The 26,663-nt window shown below is 43.0% G+C and overlaps 3 protein-coding genes and 1 long non-coding RNA gene across 4 annotated transcripts; 2 read left to right on the forward strand and 2 right to left on the reverse strand.

The window, feature by feature from the left end:
* Nucleotides 1–111: 111 nt before the first annotated feature.
* Nucleotides 112–11,669, forward strand: mtf1 (metal-regulatory transcription factor 1). The gene is made up of 10 exons (XM_076152633.1): nucleotides 112–198; nucleotides 1,720–2,240; nucleotides 4,607–4,845; nucleotides 5,369–5,500; nucleotides 5,737–5,810; nucleotides 5,978–6,111; nucleotides 6,345–6,422; nucleotides 6,517–7,221; nucleotides 7,544–7,613; nucleotides 7,901–11,669. The coding sequence occupies exons 2-10, from the start codon at nucleotides 1,785–1,787 to the stop codon at nucleotides 8,401–8,403; spliced, it is 2,391 nt and encodes a 796-aa protein (XP_076008748.1). The 5' UTR covers nucleotides 112–198; nucleotides 1,720–1,784; the 3' UTR covers nucleotides 8,404–11,669.
* A 48-nt stretch (nucleotides 11,670–11,717) lies between these two features.
* On the reverse strand, nucleotides 11,718–12,531 carry LOC143002464 (uncharacterized). Its single transcript, XR_012963801.1, has 4 exons — nucleotides 12,487–12,531; nucleotides 12,080–12,135; nucleotides 11,899–12,000; nucleotides 11,718–11,821 (listed from the first exon to the last, which is right to left on the reverse strand). It is a non-coding gene; the product is annotated as an uncharacterized LOC143002464 (long non-coding RNA).
* A 484-nt stretch (nucleotides 12,532–13,015) lies between these two features.
* On the forward strand, nucleotides 13,016–15,981 carry yrdc (yrdC N(6)-threonylcarbamoyltransferase domain containing). The gene is made up of 6 exons (XM_076152741.1): nucleotides 13,016–13,239; nucleotides 14,041–14,236; nucleotides 14,324–14,438; nucleotides 14,575–14,694; nucleotides 14,798–14,928; nucleotides 15,117–15,981. The coding sequence occupies exons 1-6, from the start codon at nucleotides 13,089–13,091 to the stop codon at nucleotides 15,184–15,186; spliced, it is 783 nt and encodes a 260-aa protein (XP_076008856.1). The 5' UTR covers nucleotides 13,016–13,088; the 3' UTR covers nucleotides 15,187–15,981.
* A 933-nt stretch (nucleotides 15,982–16,914) lies between these two features.
* On the reverse strand, nucleotides 16,915–25,560 carry LOC143002578 (glycoprotein endo-alpha-1,2-mannosidase-like protein). The gene is made up of 4 exons (XM_076152742.1): nucleotides 24,744–25,560; nucleotides 23,388–23,497; nucleotides 18,467–18,543; nucleotides 16,915–17,993 (listed from the first exon to the last, which is right to left on the reverse strand). The coding sequence occupies exons 1-4, from the start codon at nucleotides 25,264–25,266 to the stop codon at nucleotides 17,357–17,359; spliced, it is 1,347 nt and encodes a 448-aa protein (XP_076008857.1). The 5' UTR covers nucleotides 25,267–25,560; the 3' UTR covers nucleotides 16,915–17,356.
* Nucleotides 25,561–26,663: the final 1,103 nt, after the last annotated feature.

Here is a 26,663-nt window from a genome sequence, read left to right on the forward strand (position 1 = left end):
TGATTGGCGTCATAAACGAGTTAATACAATGAACGCCGAGGAGCATCAAGGCCATTAGTTGGAATATTTAATTGATTTCCCACAATTCAACACGAGTGGTTATGAGGCTGTGACGTAGTTGGGTATCCTAGGGAGGGGAGAGGAAGAAAGTGCTAAACATTCAAAGCATAGGGTTAAAGATTCATCCTGTCTACATAGGTAAATACGCTTTAACGTCATCTGCTTTTATTAGATTGGTTTTTGTGTTTGCTCTGTTTGTTCGCCAGGTTGCAAAATGAGACTTGTTATCCTCGATCTGTGGAAGATACCTGATGTAAACTGGCTAACATTAGCACCCTTGCTACTTAACCTATAAGCTAAATAACGTTATTGCTAGTAGCAGGCTAAGCTAAGCTATATACTCTCCGAAATTGGGCATACTGTTTGCTTCATTGTTTATATTTTTGAAGCTACGTGAGGTAGAGGGAATATACTTGAGCTCTGTTGATGTCTCTACAGCCAAGTGCCTTTACGAGTGTGGATAATGAGCATGTCAGAGACGTGTTAGCTGTTAGCACTTGGATAGAATAAACGAAGGGAAGGATAGGTTGGTAGCCGTTAGCTAGCGACCTGTATGGGCAGTAACGCTGTGACCGAAGATGGATTCTGTGCTGGAGCATCGGGGCAGTAATGGCCAGTGTGTCGCTACTCTGCCTGTAAATATCGAGACTGCTAAACGACCTCAGTGTGGTGACATTAACATGCCGCACTGTCTGTCTGTCAAACGGAGGGGACGTAGCCAGCGCTGCGTGTTTGACAGGGCCACTGCTGCCTCATATTATGATCAGTGTAACACACTGACGAAGAAAGTTTGTGTCTGTGTGTGTGCGTGACGTGTTTGGTGTCCAACAGAAGGTTTGATGGCGCTTAATTGAATTGTTTGCACGTTATTTCTTAGTCGAAATGAGCGCTGTTGTCTCGTGACTTTATCTCTCATCGATTCCAGAAAGTTCTCGATCTCGCTGTTTCCTCCCCCAAGCAGGCTCCATGTGGGTTATTCTTATTTATTTTTTTAAAGATATTGTGATGTTAAAGAGACTGTTAGAGTTCATCTTCTCTCTTTATTGTCACGCTTTTTCCAGAGCAGACAAGTGTGTTACGCTTATGGTCCAACCCTTTGCGCAGACATAACATTTGATTGCGAAACAGGAATGTGTCTCCCTTTTTATGTAATACAAACAATAATAATGTTGTTGATATATCAGCAAAAACCGTGTTTGTATGGCGCCTTTCATTCAAAGAGGTAGACCAAATTGACATGACACAAAAAGCAAGGAGGAGAAGCTAAGAATATTACATATCTGACTTCAAATTTTGTATTCTATGTTCCAGTAGTGTTCTACAATATATTGGGATAAAAACTGGAAAGCCTAACCTGTTTTCATACAGAGTTTGATTGAATAGCCAAGGGGGACACCATGGACTGATAGTGTTTAAGATGGAATACAAAATAACAAACTAATAACAGTCTTGGACAATTACAACACAGGCTGTTTCAAACTTTACAAAGAAGAGTCTTTAAAGTCATCCCTGAAAGGTGCAGGTAGCCAGTGATGTTTTCATCAGGGCAAGCAGATGAATGCATTTCCTGTTAAGACAGTATATGCATTTTATAGAGGCTTTATCCAGTTGTTCAATAAGAGGAAGGACAAATAATCATGCCGCCTGCTGCTTTTTCAGGTGGTAACGTTGACGGTGTAAGTGTGCAGTCCTTCTCGCTAAGGGAAGTGAGGCAGCTGGGAACAATGAGTGAGAATGGCCCTCATACGGAGGCGCCCATGTACTTTGAGGTAGAGGTGGATCATCTGGAGCGGGATGAGGAAGAAGAGGACGACAAGATCCACTTCGACAAAGACGACGACGACCTGATTGCCGGGCCCTCGTCCTCGTCCGGTCGGGTGTATGACCGCACCACGGTTCTCATCGAGCGGGACCCCATCCGGCTGGATGAGGAGGGCGAGGAGGAGGTCCACTGTGGAGGGGACGAAGACGGAGTCACGTTTCTAACTGAAGGGGAAGGGGATGGAGACGAGGAAGAGGCGTTGGCCTTTATGACGGACCCTGATGGGTATGTGCATCACACCATTTCACCAGACCAGATTCAGTTCACAATAAATCCGGGCTCCACCCCGATGCCGCGCAACATCGAGGGGGCCACGCTGACGCTGCACTCCGAGTGCCCAGAGACCAAGCAGAGAGAGGTGAGCCTGAACACATCTACATGCTGCCATGCAGCTGCTGAAATACTGCTGTGCTTGTTTCTTGTTGCCAATGCAGACCTGGAGTCAGCAGAGACGATGACAGATGTTTAAGACACTTTGTTTACTTTAGTTCTTACAAAGAAACGTCATGCATTAAAGGTCAGACAATAAGTTTTCAGATATGTTAAAGTTCATACTGTATAAGGAAGAACATATTTCCTAAGGTTGCAGGTGATTATTATTGCCTGTTCAAGTTGAAGAAGCTGCTTGGTTTGTTGTTGTAATCCTTCTGGCAGCTCCCTGTCATTCCGGCCTACTTCTCAACAGAGCCTCATGTTGTTAGGGTGGACAAGGGTCAAGCAATGGGCCGCGGGTTTACTTCCCCCTAGATGAGCTCACGAGTGAAACGGACACATTTGCAAGAAGCCACTGTTTGTACAAATCAAGCCATGGCTGTGTTGATTATATGCTGCCCACTGCCCCGAGTTATGTTGCTCCGTAATCTGCTCCTGTTTTGAACTTATTAGATGACAGAATGAAATCACAGGTCCCAAAGCTGTGTGTGTGATTGTGTTGCATTTTGGTGTGAGATCTGCCTCTGTGTATTGTCCCCATAGTTAAGATGAGGAGGAGAGTTGAGACTGTGTGTTTGCTGCTGTGTGTTTGGCTCTCTATTGGAAAGCAAAGCAGTTACTCCACATTATTATTCCAATTCACTTAATGGATGTGTTTTGCTCTCGAATCGTGCAATGCTGCCACGATTTAGGTTTGTTTGATTTGTTGTGCCAAATGTTGAGTGTGCTCCTAAATTTGGATTATTGCTCTTAAAGTTTTAAGAATGGATCAGTGTTGCCTGGAAATGGAAAAGGTTAGCGTGGGGCCCCGAGGGGGAAGCCAGTGAAGTCGGGTTTCTGTTTAGTTTGTTTCTGGCTTATCCACTCTCCACTATTGTGTAATTGTTAGCCCTCTCCGTTTCTGTGGTTGGGTTTTTATACTAAATTGTCAGTGCGTGGTTCAGTGTTCACTTTGAGGATCTGGCATAATAAATGCTGCTGTCCCAAACATTTCACTCTCAAAGCAAGTATGAGTAGTGTTTGAAATACTCCACTATCTGTGAAAATGAATAAAAAACCAGATTCACTGAAGTTCCTCTTTTTTGGAAGTTTCAGTCAAGCGCGTTAACCTTTTGATGCATTTTCACTGCCTTCTGTTGAAACCACTGAAAAGCTAATAAAGTTAAAGCTAAAGTAAAATATCACCACGTCCCTGAATTCATACCTCAGTTCAATCAAAGATTATGCAATTGCAGAGAATGCTGGTGAAGTAAGGCAGCTATCCATGTTAGTAACAGTTTCCAAGTCGCGATGGAGAAAGGCGAGTGTGTCTCACAGTGTTGCTATTTATTCCCCCCGACGTTAAGAAATGACATCACAGCTTTTTCCCCAATCTGTTCAAATCTTCGCGTAGAATTGGTGTGTTGAGGTGGCAAGATGAATGAATATTGAAGCTTTGCACCTGTAGAGGTTTCCCCAAAGTGCCATCTGCTGTCCACGCCTGACATTCTAGTCCTCAAGTTGTTGTTTACGTTTACTTTTCATACAAAGGGGGTTGAAAATGCATTCCTTTCTATTCCACACAATCACAAACTACTACATGCCATCACTACCTTTAGCTTCCTGCTTTATCATCTGTCTTGTTATATAGCTGACAGCTCAAATATGCAGGGAACCCCCGATTTTGATATCACCGGCCCAGTGTGCGTTCCTTTATTTTGGTACTCGTGTCTGTGGAGATGTAGCGTTATAAGATTAGTGTTCTCTCCTTTTTTTCTGTGCCGTATCCCTAAGAGGATCAGCTCAATCATTGACAGGAATAACATTTGCGGTGCGTGGAGCTTGTCTTTGTGCAGCGGGCCTACCCACAGCCTCCTCCACCCAGCTTTGTGCTCCGACAATACCGGGGAGCGTTTTTTTTGTAAGAAGGACCTGCTTTTATTCACACAGCCCCGGGGCTTCTGTGTGAGAACAGAGCGCCACAGCTGGGCTTTGCTGCAGTAAAATAGAATTAGATGGATGTATTGCATCAGGGAGAGTCATCATCGCTGTTCTTCTGCGCTCACCCTGTCCGTGTGCCTGACAGGTGGCCGAGTCACTAAGTACAAGTCCCATCTGAAAGGTCACGCTGATGCTGTGTGTCACATCGCTGCATGGAGATGTTTGTTATTTCTCAGCTGAATTCATCCACCGATCCCTTGATTGATAATAAAGAAATGTAACTTGACACATCTATGAACTTGTTATCTGTCGTCTTTATTTAGTTGTAACTCTGTGTTCCTTCCCCTCCTCTCCTGTGCGGTGTTCTCTCAGGTGAAGCGTTACCAGTGCACTTTTGAGGGCTGCACAAGGACCTACAGCACAGCGGGCAACCTGAGGACACACCAGAAAACACACCGGGGGGAGTACACCTTCGTCTGTAATCAGCAGGGCTGTGGAAAAGCCTTCCTCACCTCGTACAGTCTCAAGATCCACGTCCGTGTCCACACCAAGGAGAAGCCCTTTGAGTGTGACGTGCAAGGCTGTGAGAAGGCCTTCAACACTCTTTACAGGTCAGCGTTCCTTTGACCAATCTCTACTGTATACGCGTTTGTACTTTGTAGAGTATTCTCAAATTAGATGTTGTTTCATCTGAAGCGATTCCACACCAGCCCCTCCGGTTGGTATCCCTTGAGTTGCTATGACAACATGCCTTTGAGGCGCTCGGTGGAGCCGTGTGCTACGTCACCTCACTGTCAGATGCTGTTACTCGGGGCAACCGAGCGATGACACATATTGTAGGTTTTTTCCCTTTGTAATAAGATGACTGTATGGACACAAAGCGTACGTTTACCTGACTCATCTGCAGACCTCTGTGCTGTCGGCTTTCTCTGCTTCCTTTGCTTATCGCCGACCCTTAGATTGCTGTCGTCTTTATGAGGAGTTATGACTTTGGTCTGCCCTTGCATATGCTTTCCAGACATTGTAAAATGAATCTTATCTGAAATCAACACTTGGCATTTAGCGGCACTGTGCTGTTTGTTTGTCTCACTTAGTCTCCCATTGTGGTTTAATTAAGGGCACTTTTCACTGCAGGCTAAAAGCACACCAGAGACTTCATACAGGCAAGACGTTCAACTGTGAATCGGAGGGATGCACAAAGTACTTTACCACCCTCAGTGACCTGAGGAAGCACATTCGCACACACACTGGGGAGAAGCCATTCCGGTGAGCATTGCTCTCACACTGGGCTTTCATCTCTCCCTAGAGGAGAAGGCTCTGTGTTATCAACACATGTTCTTAAACAGCTCTCTTAGTCTCCTCTCATGTTTGTTTGTTTGTTTGTTTGTTTGTTTGTTTGTATGTTCAGATACTTGTAGATTGAACAAGGAAACAATTTTTTTGTTGTTTAATCGTTTTTTTCCTTGCGCAATCCCTGACATGATTTCTATCTTTGCTTGAAGATGTGACCACGATGGCTGCGGCAAAGCTTTTGCTGCAAGTCATCACCTAAAAACACACGTACGAACACACACAGGTAAATGTAACTAACTCTCTTTTCGTTTGACTTATGGCATGTTAATTCTCCACATCTCCACTCGCCTGCATTTATTTACTATATTTATGTAGCATGTCAAACTCAGACCTTCCAGTCTCTGTTCAGCTTCTTAATTCTTCCCCACGCCGTCTTTGCTCTTACTCTAGGGGAGAAGCCATTCAACTGTCCCAGTGATGGCTGTGAGAAGACTTTCAGCAGCCAGTACAGTCTGAAGAGTCACATCCGGGGTCACGACAAAGGCCAACCGTTCAGCGTCACCCTCACCCATCCACTCTCTGAAGTGAGTCGGTGCAGAAACTTTATATATATATATATAATTGTATGAAGGTGTCATGGGGATAAATATTGGCACCTTAATCATTTTGTAGAAACTGTAAACTGTTTTAAACATTGTTGAAACAATCTTCATTCTTGAGATCTTCTTGACTGCCTGAATCTTTTTTGCATGACTCGGCACTGGATCCCAATTGCAATGGCAGGTTTTAATTAATACCTATTCATCTGTAATTACAGGATGCAAATCACTCGCTGTGCCTCAGTGACTTAAGCCTAATTTCTACAGACTCGGACCTCAGAGAGAACATTCATAATGTAAGTTTTATAGGTCTGATATGCTCGATAATAATTCAGATAATAGATCACATCATGCATTTACTGAATGCTCTGGTCATTTTTTGTGTTTCAGGCTCAGAATCTGGACATCAACAATGTGATCCCTGTGAAAATATTTGAGTTCATGTTCCAGAGTCCTGAAAATAGCATCAGTCAAGATGAACCCTTCAGCCTCAGGGCCTCCATCCAGCCAGGAGTTACTGATGGCTCGCCCCTCCTCTCCTTCTCTCTCAGTCCTACCTCCTCATCCTCTTGTTCACACACAGCTGCAGTTTTAGAAGCCCCTTCGCAGCTCAGCCAGACCTCGACATCGCAAACTCCCGCTCCTGCCGTTGTCACCCCCACAGAGCCGGCCCCCTTCATCCAACTTACAGTCACCCAGCAGATCCCTGATGGGGCTACCAGTACTTCGACTGCCCAAGCCCCAAACCCCAAGCACTATGTGGCACTGCCACCCACATTCCTGCAGTCGGATGGCTCTACACAGGCAGCTACCCTAGCACCATCGATTGTCTCTGCTCCTCCTCCAGTGGCTCCAGCACTGACCGCAGCAGCACCAGGCGCTGCAGCAGCAGCAAGTACAACAGATGCTCTGTCGGCTGTGGCTCCACCTGTGCCTTTGGCCACCAACCCTGCCCCGATCTCTGGCCCTGGTCTGGCTCCCATCACCATAGCTCCCACCCAGAACCTGCTGCAGCCCAGCTTGGTCATGTCTGACCAGAACTTACAGTGGATCCTCAGTAGTGCTGCCAACAGCCAGCAGAATACAGAGCAAGCAGTGAGTAGAGCTCCCATGCCTTCATATTAGCACAGGAATGCAGGCGTATTACCTGGAGCGAGATGACTTCATCTGTCTGTGCCACTTTTCTAACACAAACACATTTCTATGTAAAGTATGAGAGTTAAAGTATTGCTGAGTGGTCAGCATGGGCTCTGTGTTTTACAGCTAGAGCACAAAAGGTAAAGGCCTTGTAAAACACACATATCCAACCCCATCCATCTGTCCATTCTCCCATATCGGACCTAAATCAAGTCAATAATCCAGTGTAGTGTGTCACCAGTCTTGTCTTTGTCCTTTAACTGTTTTTGCTTCTTCACAGCCACATCAAGGAGCTTCAAAAGTGGAAAAAGTTTTTTTCACTACTGCAATACCAGTTGGAGGAAATGGAGGTAAGTGAGCCACAATTAAAACAGATGCAATCAACAAGTTCAATACATCTCAGATACACCCAATAGCTTCCAGGAGGTTAATAGAGGCAACTCCATGTTGATTAGTACATTTAGAGTAAAGTGACGACACACTTACCTGCCAGCAGCGTACTTAGCTGAATTCATCAGATGTTTAGATTTATGCCTACATTGTTCACTCTGCTTTTACAGGATTGAATCCCATTAAAAATACATTTACAAGATTACAAACAAGAAATGTGGAACTGGAACATTGTTTTGTCTTTCAGGCAGTTCTGTCCAGCAGATTGGCCTCAGCCTGCCAGTCATCATCATCAAACAAGAGGAGTCCTGCCAGTGCCACTGCGCCTGTAGGGACGCTCCTAAAGACAAAAGCTCAAAGAGCACCGCCACCTCCCCCGCTCCTGTGGCAGCACAGCCGCGGCCCCCTGAGCCCCCCACTCCTCCCCCGCAGCCACAGCCCCAGCCCCCAGAGCCTCCGCAGCCCCCTGCCACCTCGTCGTCATCATGCTGCCTCTCAGAGTCTTCCTCCAAGCTTGGCACGGTCAGCTTGGAGGCAGCCTCTCCCTCTTCCTCCTCCGCTCAGACCTTTCCCACTGCACTGAGCAGCACTGCCAGCAACCCTCCACCGTCTGACGGGTTAGCCAATATGGACGTCTCAGACTTCCTCTCCCTGCAGAGCCCCGAGACGGCGGCCAATATAGAGGCGCTGCTTCTCGTGGCAGATGAGTTCAACATGGCTGCTGAGTGCAACAACAATAGTAACCCTTAGAGGAGCCGTCCCTGAACTTGCCAGTCTTGCGCCCGCCACGTGTTTGTGTGTTGCACCCACTCATCCACAGGCATTAATCCCACCCACATCCTGAATTTCCTGTCCTCACTGACGGCCTCTTCTGTGTGCTGTGCGCATCGACCCGTGTACCTGCAGTGCATTCTGTTCCGTGTGACATTCTGTAACATCCAGATGGAGCTCTGAATCTCTTTCCAATGATAGTATTTCATTTTGTAATAAGCAGCATTGGTGTGCTTCTTATTTGTTAACAAGCTCAACGGTAAGCGCTGCCGGAAAAAGGCAGTTGAACCATTATTGTGAAAACAATTAGCAAGCTTGACATAATAATAATCCCACGATAACTATTCTGAGTTGCCTGAGTGTTGTCCAAGCACTGATACTGAGAGAATAGATGGATATGCCTGGTGGAAGGTCACGTACCTGAGCAGGAACAAAAACTTGAGTTGTCTGTATCGATGTACTGTACTTAAAAAAGTCCCTAACAAATAGTTAAGGTGGTATGCAACTGACCAGAATGCACTGTATATGAGAGGAATATGGCAAAGTGCTATCAAGCATCATTCCCAGTAAGAGATTTAAGGCTTGTTTATCCCCATTGCTTTGTATGGCCTTCATACAATGCCAAGATATGAAGTAATTTCCAGCTTGTTTCTAGTTTAACGAGTGTAGTTCAGAAAATGTGATTCACTTTTTTTTTTACTACTTCTTTTTACATTTGTTGACTAATTAAGAGAAGAACCTGTGATCGGATCTGCCTGCCTTTAAGTGAAATTCAGTCGATACATCAATAAGTTGCCTATAACTTTATATTTAAATTGTACATGTTAATTTATTTCAATGTTTGATTCTTTCATTATACTGGTATTACTGTTTTCTTCAAGATAGCAGAAAGAAATCTTTGTAAGTATTAATTTATTCCAGTTACTTTTTTGTCTGTTTTTGAAGTTTAGCTACTTTGATTGTTGCTGAGTTGCTTTCCTCTCTTCCAAGAACGTAATGGGGGTCGGATAAGACGTTCCTGTAATAACTGCACAGAAAAGAAAATCATCCTCTGGGATCCACTCGTTCCACAAAATGAAACATTAACTACTGTCAACATCGCATGTTTTATAGGATTATGACCCACTCAGGGATGCATCAGTCATAAATGATCCTGGTTCTTTAATCTCTCATCAGACATGGATTTTCTAACCAGATGCCCCAGACTTGCAGTGGCCCTGAGTTTTGCTGCACTCTTCCCTGCTTATTGCACACTAACTTGTTCAAAGAGTAAATCAGACGACTTGTTAGCTGAGGTGCGGCACCACTACAGACTTGATTTGTATACAACTGCTGTAAAGTAGCATTTAAAAAAATGGCGTGTCCTGGTGACAGTGTAGTGTAAATACAGTGCGTTTGTTAGTGTAAACTTCTTTAGAAAAACTGGTAGATTGTTCTAGAATTTGTATTTTTGTATAGACTTTTGAATTACTAACTCAGAGATTGGAGCAAATGTATATCCCTCTATCTTTGCATTCTTCTCCCAGGCTGGCAGTGACATTTATGCAGAGGAGTTTGCGGGTGTTTTTTCTGTTGACTTACACAAGCGATTCACTTTCTGTACAATTCACAAATAACTATACGCAACACATAGCCTCCTGCTCAGAGTATAATTTAACAGTATTGTTTCAATGGGACACAATGCAATTATCATCATTATGCCCTGTATACTATCAAGTGTAGAGATACTTGGCCTTACCACATAAGTCATTTATAAGCCTCCTTGCCTTGACAGTCTCTGCTTTGCCTGCCATTGATATGTTGATGTGCATCGTTCTCATTGAGTCTCAGTCAATAGCAGCAGATGACAGTAAGGCAAAACATTTAGGGTTTCCTCTCTATTGTTTTCCAGCATTCATCTTAGTTTGGTAGTTATGGATATGCAGCACTGAATAATGTACTGTTATGCATATGAAGGTGATGTAGTTCTGTTTCAGTTCCAGATTAATGTATCAAAGCAAATAGAAAAGTCTCCAATGTGTGTGTGTCTGTGTGTGTGTGAGGCTTAGTCATAGTTTGAAGCAGTGGAGCTTTTCTTTGAGTCACAGGTGCCATGAAGACAAATAGCAGATACCTTGAAAAAAAAAAAAAAGGCTGCAGTCACATTTACCTGCCAAATTCATTTCATATACACAAGGTATCAGCAGTGTCCAGACCTTTTGAAGTTAGCTCCATTTGAATAACTGAATCATTAGTGTGAATTATTGCCAGGAGGCACCCTCACTGTCACTACTTTATACTGTACATCAGTTCCATGCATACTGTCAAGGATACAACTATGCAATTTCTGAGTGTGGCATTCACTGACGTCAAGAAAAAGTATAATTACTCCATGAAATATGCTATAATACAACCCAATTTGCAAATTCACAGAGGGCATGGTGGCAAAACAAAATGCTTTTCCAATGCATTCACATTAAGCATGCTGTGATGTTCAACTCCAAATTGTATTTCATAGATCACTTCAAGTGTAGTGAATCTGGGCTTTGTACTGTGTCGGGTACGTTTCACATGTATTGTGACCATTATTTTCCTCCTCAGGCTGTTTCTGCCTCCAAGGTAACTGCTTCAAAACCAACTGGATATGCTTAAAGAGTATTTAGTGAATGATTCTGTTTTAAGAATTGTTTTGGTCAATTGTAAGCAGCTGTTTTTCCATTTGGGCTCACTCCATCCTTTATTCATTTCAACCTTTCACGGGGCATAAGGATAGTTTGTCGGTCCATCTTTACTAATCAAAGTCAAACTGCGCAAAAATCAAGCACTGGTTTAGCCTTTAGTATTTCAATTTGAATGCTGCCGATGTTTGTTTGTAAAATCACAAAGCAACGTGGCGTTTGATTGGAGGCCCAGGTTTGTTCTGCTACGTTTACCTGCAATGGTTAAACTATCAGCAAATCACAGATGGTGACATTTGTTTGGAAGCAGAAGGTTTTCAATGGGCAAATGCAAAGCTGGAGTGCTTTGGAAATGAGAGCCAAAATTTCCTCAGCATTTTCTAAAACGGACAGTATGAGGAAACTATTATGCTTCCAAAGAAATGTCTGTAACACCCAAAGAGTGATGAATTGTTAAGGATTTGTATTTTTTAAGAGAATGTATAATGTGAAAAATGTTTGCTTATGCTTGTTTTGTATAAAGTAATATAAATAACTTTTTGAATGGAGAGCAATATAATACTAATAAAACCTTATCCTTGTCACTGACGCGTTGCTTCCTCCTATCTTTGTGTTCAGGTCAGTAATAACAGTGGATCTTAAAATAATGATTTATTCATCTGAAATTTAAAGGGAAAAATCATGCGTTCCAATCCTGGTCACATCTACATTGGTAGGGAAACATCCTGGAGAGCTTTCTTCTGTTGGATGTAAAAGGAAAAGTTACAATTGGTCTAAGACTAGTAGTTTAAAAAAGGGAGTAGGAGTGGGACTTTACCTCTAAAACAGTGCTCAGGTCTTGCAAGTCCTTCAAAACCGCATTGCACAGGGTGATCTTCTCAGACAGGGTCATGAGTCTGTCCTCAACTTCCTCCTGGAGCTGGAGGACACAAACCATCACTACTGAGTAAGAAGACAATCCAGCAACAAAAAGGCACAAACTGTGAATTGCGGGTGACCTGTTTGACTGATGAGATGTCAATAGTCCCCTGAGCCATTGCGTCTTCTTTACAATCTGCAACACCAGCCAGAAAAACAAATATGAGTAAGACTCACAGGCACAAATAACATAAGGCCAGACAGCTCGGTACAATAACATTTTGCATTGCAATTCAATATCATTGATCATCTCACTGATACTAAAGACAATAATAAAGATGAACTAATCATAGACAAAGAACACATTTAAGTTTCTTAATTCACAGCTAATTGTAATTTCACATGCTTTAAGAGACTTGAGCTTCACTTGTAAGTCAAGCGGAAGGCAGAGTTAAAAGAATGGATGCTTACAGATTAAAACACATTGTCATAATAACATTCCTAACCTCTAACCCTTATTCCACAGTTTGTTTGTTTTTTGTATTACCTGCCTCCGCCATGACCCAGGTGCACTTCTTGTGGGACTCTCTCTCGCTGAGGCTTATGAGCAGTTGCATACAGGTGATATAACTTTACACTAATGAGAGTTTAAGGAGAGCAGCAGCCAGGTGTCATTAGCTCTCACAAGCTGTAGCCAGTAAAGAAATACAATCTGCTTGAAACTTAAAATAAACTGCATCATTCATTTAAAATGTCCAAAACACAACCAAATTCACTGTGCTGAAACACAATATGTATGCGTATGTATGTGTCATGAATTATTAATGGTTGTGGAGTTGAGGGTCTTAAATTGTTTGTACTGTGCAGTTTTATTTTGTACAATTATGTTACATAAAGTTCTTAAAAAGGTTTTTTTTATAATCTCTCCTCATTTGTGGTGTTCCTTAATCTTAAATTTGAAAAATAAATAAAATCGTTTTTTTTTTAAACCCCTGGCTCTTACAATCACTACTGAAAGAACGCTGCGTACAGTTAAATGTGTACTGTCTCTTTAAGAAATGCAGCGTCATAATTTATGGGCGTAACCCGGAAGTTATTCCAGTGATTTCGTCAGACGGAAACATGTTGTTCGGTGTTTAGCTTCGCTCTATGAAGTCCGTCCGTAACGTCGCAGTGACATTCATCCGATCCACAGTTTGTGTACAGAGAGCAGAAATGTGTAAAGAGGTGAAGACCAAAGTGCTGCGTTTGTCCCCGCAGACCTGCAATGGACCGAGTGTCCGGCATGAGGACCGAACAGGTTGGTCAGTCCGTCCCTGCTCTAGTAGTCTATGTGGACACGCAGTCTGTGTTTTCATTCAGTGAGAATGACTCTTACATAATAAAAGACTAAGGCAGGAAGTCAAATTTACAGTGTGTAATATTAAGGATATACAAAGTACCTGCTCTTACCACTAGGGGTCTACATGAATAGTGCTCAAAGTTCTTGGCTGGTAAAACAAATCAATCGATTTAAAGTCAATTATTGAATTATTATTAAAATTATGACGCAAAACTGCTGGTTCCACCTTCAGTAACATGATGATGACTTTTCTGGGTTGTTTTGTTTGTAATGTTTTATTTTGATTGAATGATTTATTGATGAGCATGGACTGATTATAGTAAATGTTATCAGATATGCAACCACGAATCTGATGAGCCTTTGTGTGAGGCGTTGTTTTAACATTTACTATCTGTTGTTATTTCATAGTTTGATTACAGTTGAAATTGTTTTTCAAATGTTATTGCTATCTGTTTGAATAAAGTTATTATTTGTATAGAAAATTTGGCAAATTTGGCTTTATTTTCAGCTGTGTGCCACAATTTAGATGAATCTGTTTAGTAACAAAATTGTGATTTATGAGAGTTTGAAAAATCGTAAAATTTGGGACAACATGAATGAGCTTCAAAACATTTTTTAAATATCACTGAACATTTTGAATAAATGGAACCATCACTGCTCCAGTACCAATTAAAATATTAAATTCTATGTCCTGTGATGACTTCCTTTCTTCATACAATGACTTTTTATGCCTTTACCTTCCTTGCTTGTGGTCTGTAGAAGGCAATGCAGTCTTGACATGCACCATGAACGTCCTGAAGGAGGGCCACGTGGTCGGCGTGCCCACAGACACCATCTACGGCCTGGCATGTCTGGCCCAGAACACCAAGGCCATCAGGAAAATCTATGACATCAAAGGTCGAAACGGACAGAAACCGCTGGCAATCTGCGTGGGCGAAATTCGGGATATATTTAAGTAAGTGAGTCTGTGTGTTCTTACTGGAATCAGATGAAGAGTTTGATCTCAAATCGGGTGCTGATGAAACATTTATTGTGTATACAGGTACTGTAAGGTGAAGGTGAAAGAAGAGCTGCTGGCTGATCTGCTGCCTGGCCCCGTCACTCTGGTGTTTGAAAGGAATGAGATACTGAACACAGAACTCAACCCCTTTACTTCAGTAAGACTACAGCTGAATACTACCTGACATATAGATACATGTTAACACACTTGCATAAATAAGCCGAAAACTGGTTCACTGTATAGATTAAAGAATACCTATTAGCTGTTTGTTTACATGATCGTGTTCCCTCCAGCTCGTAGGCGTCCGTATCCCAGATCATGCCTTTATGAGGCGCCTCTGCCAGATGTGTGGGGAGCCGCTCGCACTCACAAGCGCCAACATCAGCTCACACACCAGCACTTTGGCTGTCCATGTAAGTGGAGCTGTAGTCTGTGTATGTGTGAAAGAGTATGAAAACGTTTGCCGAGTGATAGATCTTCTATATGGCTGTTTGTATGTGTGTTTGCCCACTGAAGGAGTTTGAGGAGCTCTGGCCCAGACTGGCAGTGGTGGTGGATGGAGGACCAATAGGAGATGAGAGCCGCCTCGGGTCTACAGTCGTGGATCTATCAGTGCAGGGGAAATATCGCATCATCAGACCCGGGTGGTGAGTTTGGGCTCAGTAGACTCTCATCTACTGCTGTTACATACCATAAATGATGAAAGAACAAAGATCATCCACCACAGAGATCATAAAATATATATATATATATATATATATACACTCCTTTTATAGATTCTAAGTAAATGAGTCATGTATATTTGGTGAATGCTCCTCTCCTCGTCTGCGTGCAGTGCACTTTCTTCAACGCTGGAGGTGCTGGAGCATAAATACGGACTGTCAGTGGACTCTGCAGAAGCGTGACCTCTAAACTCTGGCACGCGGCACCACACGCTGAGACGCACAACCAGCTTTGGCCTGGAGCTTCTTCTCAAATGATGACTCGCCTCTGTATTCCCATGGAAACGTTTCAATGAAGTCTGCGAAGTCCTAAGCTTTAAGGCTGGAGCAACTCGACTTTGCTCTCCCTGATTGCTGACTTTGTCCCGGTGAGTTATCTGCCATTATAAGTGTGTGTCATGGGAAGGTTGTGGGATAGCAAACTAAGCCAGATCTCTATTTTTTGGTTGTTTATTTTATTTATGACGGTCATCTATATTAAAGCCTCTGCACTGATCTTTTAGCTGTCAAAGCGGCACGGTTTCTATGGACGATGAGTTTTTATTCAGACTAAATTAAAGGGACAAACATTCTTTCACTTCATTTTGATCACATTTTTTATTGTAGTGCCATCATTTTTATGGAAAAATATAGATATCCCATTTATTACATGACACACGTCATATACATGCATATCTAATAAAGGAATAGTTTAAACCTTACACTCAATCAAGTACTGACACGCTTTAGTAACATTATTTGAACTGTTTGTGTAAAATACCTCAACTTTACCATTTTGGAAATATATATCTAGTACTTGCGGGGGGGGGGGGGGTTTGTTGGTTTGCATAGTGGACCAAGTTGATGTATAATTTAATATTCAACTACGTTTTACTTTCACAATCATGTACATTTTGGGTGATGGTTTGTACAACCTGGGCACAGCCACAATAAAAACTGAATATCTTCCTCCCTGAGGTGTAAGAAACCATTTCAGAAGTGCATTGCTGCAATCATTATTTTTACATTTCTGAACTTTACTCATAATTAATTCTTAATGGAGTGTGAAATCGACTGAGTTAGATGTTGCGTGTTTAAAAATAGAACAAACCACATGGAAGTGTGTATGTCCACAGTGAATGTTTAACTACAAAAGGGAACATTTTGATGGGATGAGAAAAGAATCAATGAGGTTTACATATTTTATATCATTTGAAATACAGCTCTTGTGTAACTCATTAGAAGTTTTCACCAGTAATGAAACTCCTCTTTGCTTGTTGCTGAACCCCTTTCCTCCATAATTTTAACGACCCCCTAGACATGCGTAAAGAGAAGATCAATATGATTAGTATCCCAATCTCTTTAACAGCCCGCAGTAAATAAAACCAAACCGTAGAAGTGTCCATCAAAGCCCCGTCTGTTCTAATCACTCCAATTTAACTGCCGAGAGACTATTAAATATAGTTTGTGGTTTCACAGATAGGGGGAGTGTGTGAGCCGTCCTGCATTGAGGGAATGTCGATAGAGATCCACCGACTATAGACACTCCAACATCACCGCCCTCTAGTAAATTAAGCATTTGAGTACAAGTAAACAAACACAATTGTAAAAACTCTGAGTCACGTAGTAAAAGACCTGTTCCCATTTCCCAACAAGGCATAAATTCAATGAAATGTCCTCGTTACTTTAACAGTAAGCCATATGGTCTTTCCAGGTAAATGTCCATCCGCATGCCAGGTCTTCCTCAGAATTTCAAAGCATTGCCAGGACAGATGGGATACACACTATAATCCCTCCAGCATCTTCCGGTTCCATCCCATGATCTTCTCTTTGTGGGATGTGACCTGAACAGATCAGGTGCATCTAGGCAGCATTGTAAATTTATCATAATATATTATATTATATGTTTTATCAGTTAAGATTTGTCTCAACCTTGCAACCCAAATATGAAGTATAACCTGTGGACATTACCTTTTTCCTTCCCTATACTTTAAACATCATTTTCCCTGCCCCCTAGTGGTATAAACACCATGTTGGTGCACTAGAAAACATAGCAGACAGGAAAAAAGGTGTTTTACCCTTTGTGTTCATTCACCTCACCTTTTTTCTTTTATAGGTTTTATACTTATTAATCCCAAATAGCAAGGACAAATGAAAAATGCATACAAGATAAATGTCATGGGGCTCAGGAGGAGTTAAATAATGAATAAAACCATTAGTCACTTTTAAACTTATAAAGCCTTTATCCTTTTAAATTGTGTCTTATAAGAAAGTAGTAACGCAAGTCTTTATACAGTCATCGCTCATCTGTACACATCAGGTTTGACTCTCCACAGGTACAGGCGTTTCCGTCTCTCCTCACTTGGATGATAGTTCACATGAGCCATTGTGCCTTCTCTTTGTTAAACTGTTCAACCCAGCGGCGGGTCAGCTCTAGGTAGTGATCTGGCCCGTGTGGCTGGTAGTCTAAATACACACGGGTCACCGTCTTTTTGGGCGCCGCCCTCTCTATCTGTGTCCCCTCATGCCATTCATTGAAAGACGTTATGGTGACAATATCAGGCCGAACATTCAGCGCCGCCTGCAGGGCTGTCTCGTAGTAACGGCCGTTGACGCGGTTACGTGAGTTGTGGTTGTTCCACGGCCGAATGCTGGTGTCGATGTAACCGGGGCCCACGCTGGGGATGAAGAGGAGATTGTTGCCATCACAGAAGGCCTTTATGGTCTTCCAGTTCTGGTGAGAGGAGCCGAAAGAAAAACCATTGGAGGCAAAGTATGAGTACATGCCATCGAAGCCCCCTGCCAGGATGTCGTGCTTGTGTCGCTCCTCAACAATCAGGGCGATGAAGACGGCGTCATAGGCTGAGCCACGCAAGCTGTGGGAGCCAGTGGGAGTAAGAAGTTCAGACCAGGATTCTGGAGGCGTTAGGTAAGAGTCATAGATGTAGAATAGAGGAAGACTCTTTCCTGTGCTGGAGGTGAACTTGTAGAAGGCCCCATGGTCACTGTATCTGTAAATAATACAATCAAACATGAGTAGTCAATTAACCAATTAATCAATATCCATTTCCATGATTTTTAATTGTATAAATCATTTAATGCTTAACAATAAGCTTTGGACTGCGGCTGAAATTGTAAAGTTTGTCCTTAAGGTGAGACTAATGAAAAAGCCATGATGTCATTGATCAAAATGATCTGTCCTTTGGGAGCATGACAAACATACTAGCATTGTATCTACGTTTGAGTGAAAAATTTGCCGATTTGGAAATGATTCTTTCTCTGGGGACCATGACCACACACAACACATTTAAAGGGATTTCTTCAACCATTTCTGGAAATAATGTATTTCAAAGGGAATCCTACAGAAACCCATTACTATACTATATAATAAAATAAGTTAAAAGTAATAGTAGTAGTAATATATTTGGAAGTGGATACATTTATTAACTATAACTCTTTCAGCAATGTTGAGCCTTGTGTGTACCTGTCAATGATGTACTTGACATTCTCATGGACACTCTGGTCATTTCGTCCTCTGTATGGTTGGATATGAAATGCCACCTAGGAAAATGTAGGAAGAACACACACACACACGTTTCTATTCATCATCATTAGAAATGCCACAGTCAGCAATTACAGACGACCTTAGCAAGTATTGATTGAAACTTGGTGGCTTGCTCTCCAGGGAGACTTCTTGTTTCAAGTTTGGGAAGTTTCCAAGTGTGAATCACATTACGGTCACCTGCTTATTGGGCCCTCCTGCTATCAATTACATCCTTCCAAGACAAGTTATGTGTGCAGCCTTTTCACTTCTTTAATTGAGTTTTCCGATAACTTGTGGATAAAAACATTAGCATTGACTAAGGCCACAAGGGCGGCGTACAAGAGTGATGAGCTTCTCCCGCAGGATGTGACTGTAAACAAACATTTCCACTCCGTTTAATTTCCCTGACAAATCCTCTCACACTATGTGACCAGAGACATTTTTCACCCCCACTGCTTCCCCTCTAGAGAGGTTTGTAACAGCCACTTAATGGCCACATTAGAGCTGGTTATTTGTCATTGGATGAGCAAAAGCAGCAGAATAACATGGGAGCTGAAGTGAAACACACACACACACACACACACACACACGGAATACTTTAGCTGAATTTGTCTTTTACAATATTACAGCCGGAGAATTCTGTGACTTTGAATAATACATGATCACAGTGAAACACTGTTCTTACTTAGCAACAGACACCTAAGGGAGCAACATGAAGGAAAGTGGCTGTAACGTTTGGCTGAATGAATCCGAGTCAGTAAACTTCACATAAAGTAGAATGTTGGCGGCAAACTGACTTCTTTCAACGCTGAAGATGAAATGATTCAGCCTCTGTGTTCTTTTGTCTTTTCTACTTCAACTTCCCCCCCCCCTCCTCTGTTCATAAAAACACAACAGCAGAGGAAGTAACACACCACGAGTACATATGAGTAACACATCTGAACTCTTGGCTTTTATTGCATAAACACAGAAAGCTCTCCATCTTCCCTCCTGTTCAGATTTAGATCTTTGCCTTCTTTCTGTTGCTAAATAAACTATAGCCACCACCAAATCCTTCCCTGCATCAATCGTACGCCTCTGTGTTAGTCTGCATTAGTGTAAAAAATACAATTTTACTATCTAACTTAACTTTCTTTATAAGATGTATGCCTGTTGTCCATTACAATAATGAACTGTGTTGCGAGTAAATAATGTTTTGGATTCAGGACTGTTGGCAGCAGTGAGAGTGTCTATGACATTGGCCATGAGGGAACTAATGGATTAAGGTAATGTTGGGGAAAAGGCCGTCGCTGAGCAAATACTTTCAAACTGCAAATCTGTATCGGTGAAATGTCAGCTGATGGCAACAAAAACAGAATGTGCTAATGTTACTAATGGAGATGCTAAGTGCATTTATGTGCAACATTTTGATGGCGAAATATCGGTTTGAGCAAAGATCGCAGAGAAAAATCCTGTCAGGCCCAATAAATCACTGGTGTTTATGAAGCCATAACTCGCTGGGCCTCTTTAATGTACCGGCTCAATCTGCTGCTGTAAAATGACAGCAGATATTGAATATATTTTGAAAAAACTGTTGTGGATTAGAGGATCTGAGGCCTCGTGATAATCCTCCACAGGGAGAAAGAAACTGTCACAGGCATGCAGGATACTAGAATAGCCAGCTCATATCCCACACACACACACACACACACGCACGCTTCTGTTACTCTGTGGTAAATTAGAGGTAAATGAGACAAAGTGAAAGCATTTCAGTATCTCATAAACACTGACAGCACGAGCCTGGAACACCTCCAACATGATATATGCTGAGCAGAGTGGTCTGAATGCATCCATGTATGCAGACACTAAGTGAGCCAACACAAAGTATGGAATAAAGATCCAGATCTTTAATGTTGTTATGACAATTACATCAATTTTAACAAGCTTGAGCGTATTTTTTATGCAAGGTTGTCAAGTTGACTTTGTTGTCACAGCCAGTGCACCCATACACACCAATGGATGACCCAGTGAAACGACTGATGGCATCATTGGGCGCCTATGGGCCACGTCCCTCTCAGTCTGCAGCTTCATGGCCTACTTACTGGATAGAAGTTTTACAGCCCCTCAGGGTTCAGATGGTCCAGAGAGGCAAAGTGAGTCATGGGACCCGTGATGCACACCCTCCCCCTCCCCCTCCCCTCCCCTCTGATGCCTCGCTGCCTCCTGCACACAGCCAGCGTCCACGCCCCTCCATCCAAGCTGAAACACCCCCAGCCTCCCGTGGGCAAAAAGCCCTGTTTCTGCTGCGGAGGGTTTCTGGCTCCATACGATCTGCCAACTCTTTACACAATGCACAATACATGGAGCGTGTGTGGGCAAGCTGCTGAGATATTCCTCATCTTATATAAATGGAAAGTACACTGCTTTTCTTTTCAGTGTAACCCAAACAAGGGTCAGCGAGTTTTTTAGCTGAGTAGTGTGGGTTTGTTGGTCTGATTTGTTTTTCACTTAGCTGGCAAGTTAGCACGACTCGGACAATGGAAATCCCATTTCTGTCAATTGCAATGATTTGAATCGTTTGTCTCCATCTATTCCCTGCCTGCAAATCATTTATAATTATGTCAGATGTGTATTTGACTGTATATGCTTTATATGAACCTCTATATTAGACCATATGGAGGCACACATATGCAGCCTGACAGATGGGGATCATATCACTCTCACAGAATATGGGCCAAACGTGTGAGTAGAGGTGTGTTAGAGCATTTCTTCTAATCCTCCAGTCTCTCAGGCATTTCCTTCTCTTATCTCTGCATTGTCGTCTCAAACTGCTCTTATTCTTATTTAGTGGAACCTTTATCGCATCAGCTGGTCTCTTTGCTACTAACAGCAGATTGCAGGGATTTCTGTTTGCATCACTCCCGTCTAGAAAATGTCTTTAAAGCCGTAAATGATCAGAGCCAAAGTTATGTAAGAAGATGCACTGGAAATAAGAAATGTCCTGTACTGAGGGAGTGGGAGGAGTTCAGAAAAACAGAAATATGGGAAAAAAGACATTTAGAAACACATCGTCTCGTATTCTGAAGCGTTCCTCTGGCTGCTGGTTGATCATTTTCTCCACATGCCTTCATAAGATAAGCAGCTCCTTCATATTGGAACCAGAATGAGTCATGTGTTGAATGCATGTCAAAGGGTGTTTCCCCGCTCATATGTGCTTTTTATAATGAAATTGCCATGCTTGATGGCTCATTGTTGGCATTCCTTTCAGTATGTTAGTGTTTCTCATGACAGAATTGGATTCGTGCATGTCTAATCTCTGCTCTCTTGTGTCATAGAGATGCATTTACTTCTTTTCCCTGCAGCCAAACTGCAGACGAAACAAATGTGATATCAGATCTGACAGGCAAAGGCGTCGCCGAAACCCCTGCGCCCGGCGAACCGGCCGCCTCTCATCACACACGTTCACAGAGACGACAGGCCGGACGTGTCTCGCATCGCTGCTGGGAAATGAATTATCCTTTTTCTTTACATCACCACATACAAATGCAATCTAGTTAATGAATCAGGCCATCATCGTCACACTTCCAGTTCATTTGCTGCCCGTCTGTCCTTGCAGATTTCTTTAGAAAGTCGCAGGAATAACTTACAGAAGCCGACCCATCGCTCATATCAGTGATTTGCAAGGAGCCCCTCCAGGTCATCGTATCCAGCTTGTGTCACTTTTGCTTATTTTGCTTTTATACTGAGGATTAATGTGCCACTGCTCCTTGGCCCAACTTACATTTCAGCTGGGCCGCTTTAATTTATTTAAACGTGTAGTGTGCCGAGCAAATTCTGTCAATAAATAATTGATGGCGCCTACCTTAAGAGAGGAACCTCTTACAAGCCTTTGTCTCTCATCCTGTCATTTCTCATTCCTACAGACAAGAGGCTCGCCGGTCCCTGAGCAGTGTTTAATGCACACCTGAACACATGCAAGCACTCGGTTGATTTATTCATTAACTATTTTACGAGTTGCTTAGTTGATGTACGTAGCTATAAAAGACAATTTGATCAAATGCCAAATATTCAACAGTTCCAGCTTTTGATAGATTAAGGCTTTTAAGCTGTTGTATAGGGAAAGTGAGCAAAATAGTACTCTCTCTCTCTCTCTCTCTCTCTCTCTCTCTCTCTCCCCCCTCCCTCTTCTTATCTTCCTGCAGAGCTTCTACCATTAAATGTATTGGGATTCGTCTCTGTAAAAGTTTTATAAGCCTTTTGATCCAGTAACAGGAGTCAGTGGGACTGAAACCTGGGTGCCAGTTGTTTTCTCCGATGTGCCATTTTTCCGACCTAATTGGCAATTACCTTCTGCAACACCCAACCCCCACCCCGCACTCCCGCACGTCTGTCCAACCCACACTTCCTGTTGATGTCATCCCATAATTTCCCATCAATCAACCGATCTTTGACCTGTTTTTGCTCCAATGTCCAAGATGTCACTGTAGCTGTGACTTTACACATGGTCTCCAGCAGCTCCAGCACTTCTCTCTCCTGTCCCTCCATGAGTAACTGTATAAGCCCTGTACCTTCCTCACACAACATGTCATCATGCATAGTCTGGCAGCCATTCAGAAGTAGATCAATACATCTCTACAATGATTTAGGATTGTACTTTTAAAGTTAAAGCCCTGGAGAGTTCAGTGGAGTGAAGGTAACAGTTGAGCTACTTCAATATTACAACCCAGCAACTGTGTCAGCGTTATTGTACTGAGCGTGTGCAGAAGTGTCCAGATTCATTAGTAAGGTAAGTGTTTCTATACTTTTAAAGACCCACTGTAGCGTCTATGTCCTCTCTATGGGTGGAAATACACCAACTAACCCTTCCTTGATGTGTCCATACCTTGAGGTTGTGTCTATATGCAGCGTCCAGTAGAGCTGGAACCAAGTCCTCAACGGGTTCCCCATTGTCGTCGGCCAGGCCAGGAGGATACCAGGAGAGAACCAGAACCCCTGCAGACACAGAGCAGCTCTCAGGTCTGATTATTGATTATCTCGCACCAATGCGATCAAATACCAACAGAGAGCAATGGGATCTCTGAAATGCAGCATCAACTCAACTGGAAATTGAAGCAAACCTATGCAGTAGCTTGCAGTGCTCCAAGGTGAGAGTTGTAAGTTTTCACACAGCAGTAACACTTAATGCACATACGTACACACACACAGCCTGTTGTGTAATAAAAACGTTCGAAGCCTTTGAGTGACCACAATCAATTCAACAAGATTTATGGGACACTTCTCCATTAGTGAAGTGTAATGGAAGGACTTGTGTGACTGGGCACAGACAGACAGACAGACAGACAGTCAGTCAGTCAGTGTGCTGTCTGCAGAGAATCTACTCTCCCCATACTTGCCATTATGTGTTTTTTTTTTTTTATTTGATTGATACAAACACATCTCAGCCCCCTATTACTTCTGCACAACTCGAGTGTGTGCCATCTCATAAATTTGAGGAGAGGAATGTTCTTACCCCCTGATGCTGGCTGAGAAATGACTGTAAGAGACTGCGACAGACATCAGATAGGCACTAAAAGCTCAGTCATTATACTTGTGTCTATTTGGGGACTATTGGATTACAATATTCAATTTTGTTTGTGTGTATTACATGGCCGTTGCTATTCATTTCATTTACAGCCCCCATTTGAACAAGCGGAGACTCTACCTTTGACTTTTAGCTTTCTCTCTTCCTCTAGTGTCTAATTACATTGATTTGTTGTTAACTAAGCAAGGTGAGCCGCCGCCTGTCTTCCATCTGTCTCTGTCTGTGTGTCCTCAGAGGGACCAATGATCCCAGTCATCACCTCCTGGCTGCCTTATCAAGTTAGCAGGAGACACCCAGGCTGTCACTCAACACCAAGCTACAGGCTCCATCTGTCATATAGAGGAGACACTCGAGCCTTATTTATATTTCATAAACAGAACCGCTCTGCTCACAATGAATCTAAACCTTATAGCTACATGTATGAGACCAAAAGGAAACACTTTTGGTATTAAAGCAAGTATTGTGAATGTAAAGTTGCTTGTTTGTTTGTATTTGACAGAAGAAGCTGCTTTGCTCGGATACCATGTGGAGCTGTCCAACACGGCGTGGTGCTGAAATGGTTCTGTCCCCTTCTCAGGTCCGCATGCAGGACAAGCTGGACTCCTGCTGCTCAAAATAACATCACTCAAGTCCCTAAACATCTCAATCAGCTGTTACCTGCTGCAGAAGCTCCGATCTGCTCCATGTGGGACTCCAACACGTCCGGGTCTCTGGAGCTGTACGGGTTCAGTTCAGGGTAGAAACTGGAGCCAATGTCCTCCGGTGGCATGTGCCTGCCTCTCGGGTAGCTGGACGCGATCTTGGGGTCCCAGTGTGGGACGAGGACGTGGTCCCAGTGGATGTATTTGCCGTCCATATGCGGGGTCCCGTACCAGGCGTAGTAGAAGATGTGAACATCGTAAAATATAGTTCCCTCGGGGCCGGAGTTGGACAAAACTGCTTTGGTGTGGCTGCCGGCCGGGCGGGCTTGACCCGGGAACGCCGTGGAGTGGTGGGACACGGAGCGGCGGCGGTCCAGCTTCCCCCCGGCTGCGATCATGGGCAGGAAGTCCAAGCCGCCCGGAGCCAGATCCGAGAACCCGTCAGCGGGCTTCAGAGTCTTCAAACCCATCATGGTCGCGAAGACGAAGAGAGTGAAGAGAAGCAGAGCGATGCACGCTTTCTTCCGCAACCGTGCCATGTTTTTCGGGGGAGTTAAAGTGAGTCTGGGTGAGATTTTAGGAACCAGGAGCGCAAATGAAGCCCAGTCACCTCACAGTCTATCGGCTGTCTGGTCCTGTGTGCGGGTCATGGCAGCTCCACATCACACACGGCGCCGCGTCCCCCTGCTGCGTGACTTGTGAAGCTCTCGCTACATGATTGCAGAGGCGACTACATGACGCAGCTGAACGTGGCTGTGGGATTCCCAAGTTTCTTCTGCAGGATCATTGTTTTGCTTTGTGCTGAGCTGTTGCGTGTTACGACAACCAACAACCACAAGCTCAATTCTGCTCCATCTAATAACAACGATCCAATATTCTCTCTGGAGCTCCTGCAGAAAGTGTAAGAAGCGAAAAGGTTCTGCTTTTATCCCGGTGTTCTGTCTGACTCCATAGGATTCCAGGCTCTGGTTGGTTGGTTGCTGTTTAGTGCAGTTCTGTAAGAGGCGGGACCAGCGCGGAACCAACTGCTGAAAAACTGGACTCAAGAGTAACTATACTTCATAGATAGTAAAAGTCCAACATCCTAAATCTTAATGTGAAATATTTTATATCTTGTAAGTGTGAAGAGCAAAGGTAGCCAGATTACGTAATGTTTAATCTGCATTCTAAAGTTTCAAAATGATCAATTAATCCATCCATCCATCAACTGTGGAAATGAGGAGAGACCAAAGGAAAGAGAACAATATCTCCCAAAATATAAACTTTGTACACCAAATACGTTAGATGAAACTCATTGTAATTATTTTCCAGCAGTAATTTATACCCCTAACAGTTATTAGTCCACTATTAGTAGATATAAAAACAGATAAGAACGCTGCTACAGCTCCAGGAGGAAGCAGCGAGAAAGAACATTGTTCCAATCTCGCCCTCAATCCCCAAGAAGTAATAATAATATGCAGTATATCAGGGCTATTAGAGTGCATTTCAGTCTACAGCTGGACTTAATAATATGATGCTGAGTCTACATCCATGATGCATTATTCTGAGCTCACTGTTTTCTCAAGTATTATTGCAATAAAAAGCTCAGTTAGTTCAAACCTGGCAGTAAAATCTGATAAGGACACCAAGTGATCTTTCTCCTCCTCTTCAGCCTGTTTCACGCCACGTAACTTCAGTCATTATTGATTCTATGGTGAGTCTTCGTTTGATTGCCCACCCTACACTCCGAAATAAGCATTACACTGACATCTAGTGGTCATTTCATATATCGCATGCCTCGCCAATGCTGCCACACATTGTGACACCCGAGATGCCCCCGGACTAGGAACCGGGAATTCGATATACTATGGTAGTAATAATAATAATAATAATGATGATGATGATGATAATAATAATAATAATACAACTGTATGTAATTTAACGATATTTCTCAGTT

Source organism: Genypterus blacodes, unplaced genomic scaffold (genome assembly GCF_046128005.1).
Source record: "Genypterus blacodes isolate CSIRO-AG114 ecotype Tasmania unplaced genomic scaffold, CSIRO-AGI_Gbla_v1 ptg000057l_1, whole genome shotgun sequence".
NCBI lineage: Eukaryota > Metazoa > Chordata > Actinopteri > Ophidiiformes > Ophidiidae > Genypterus > Genypterus blacodes.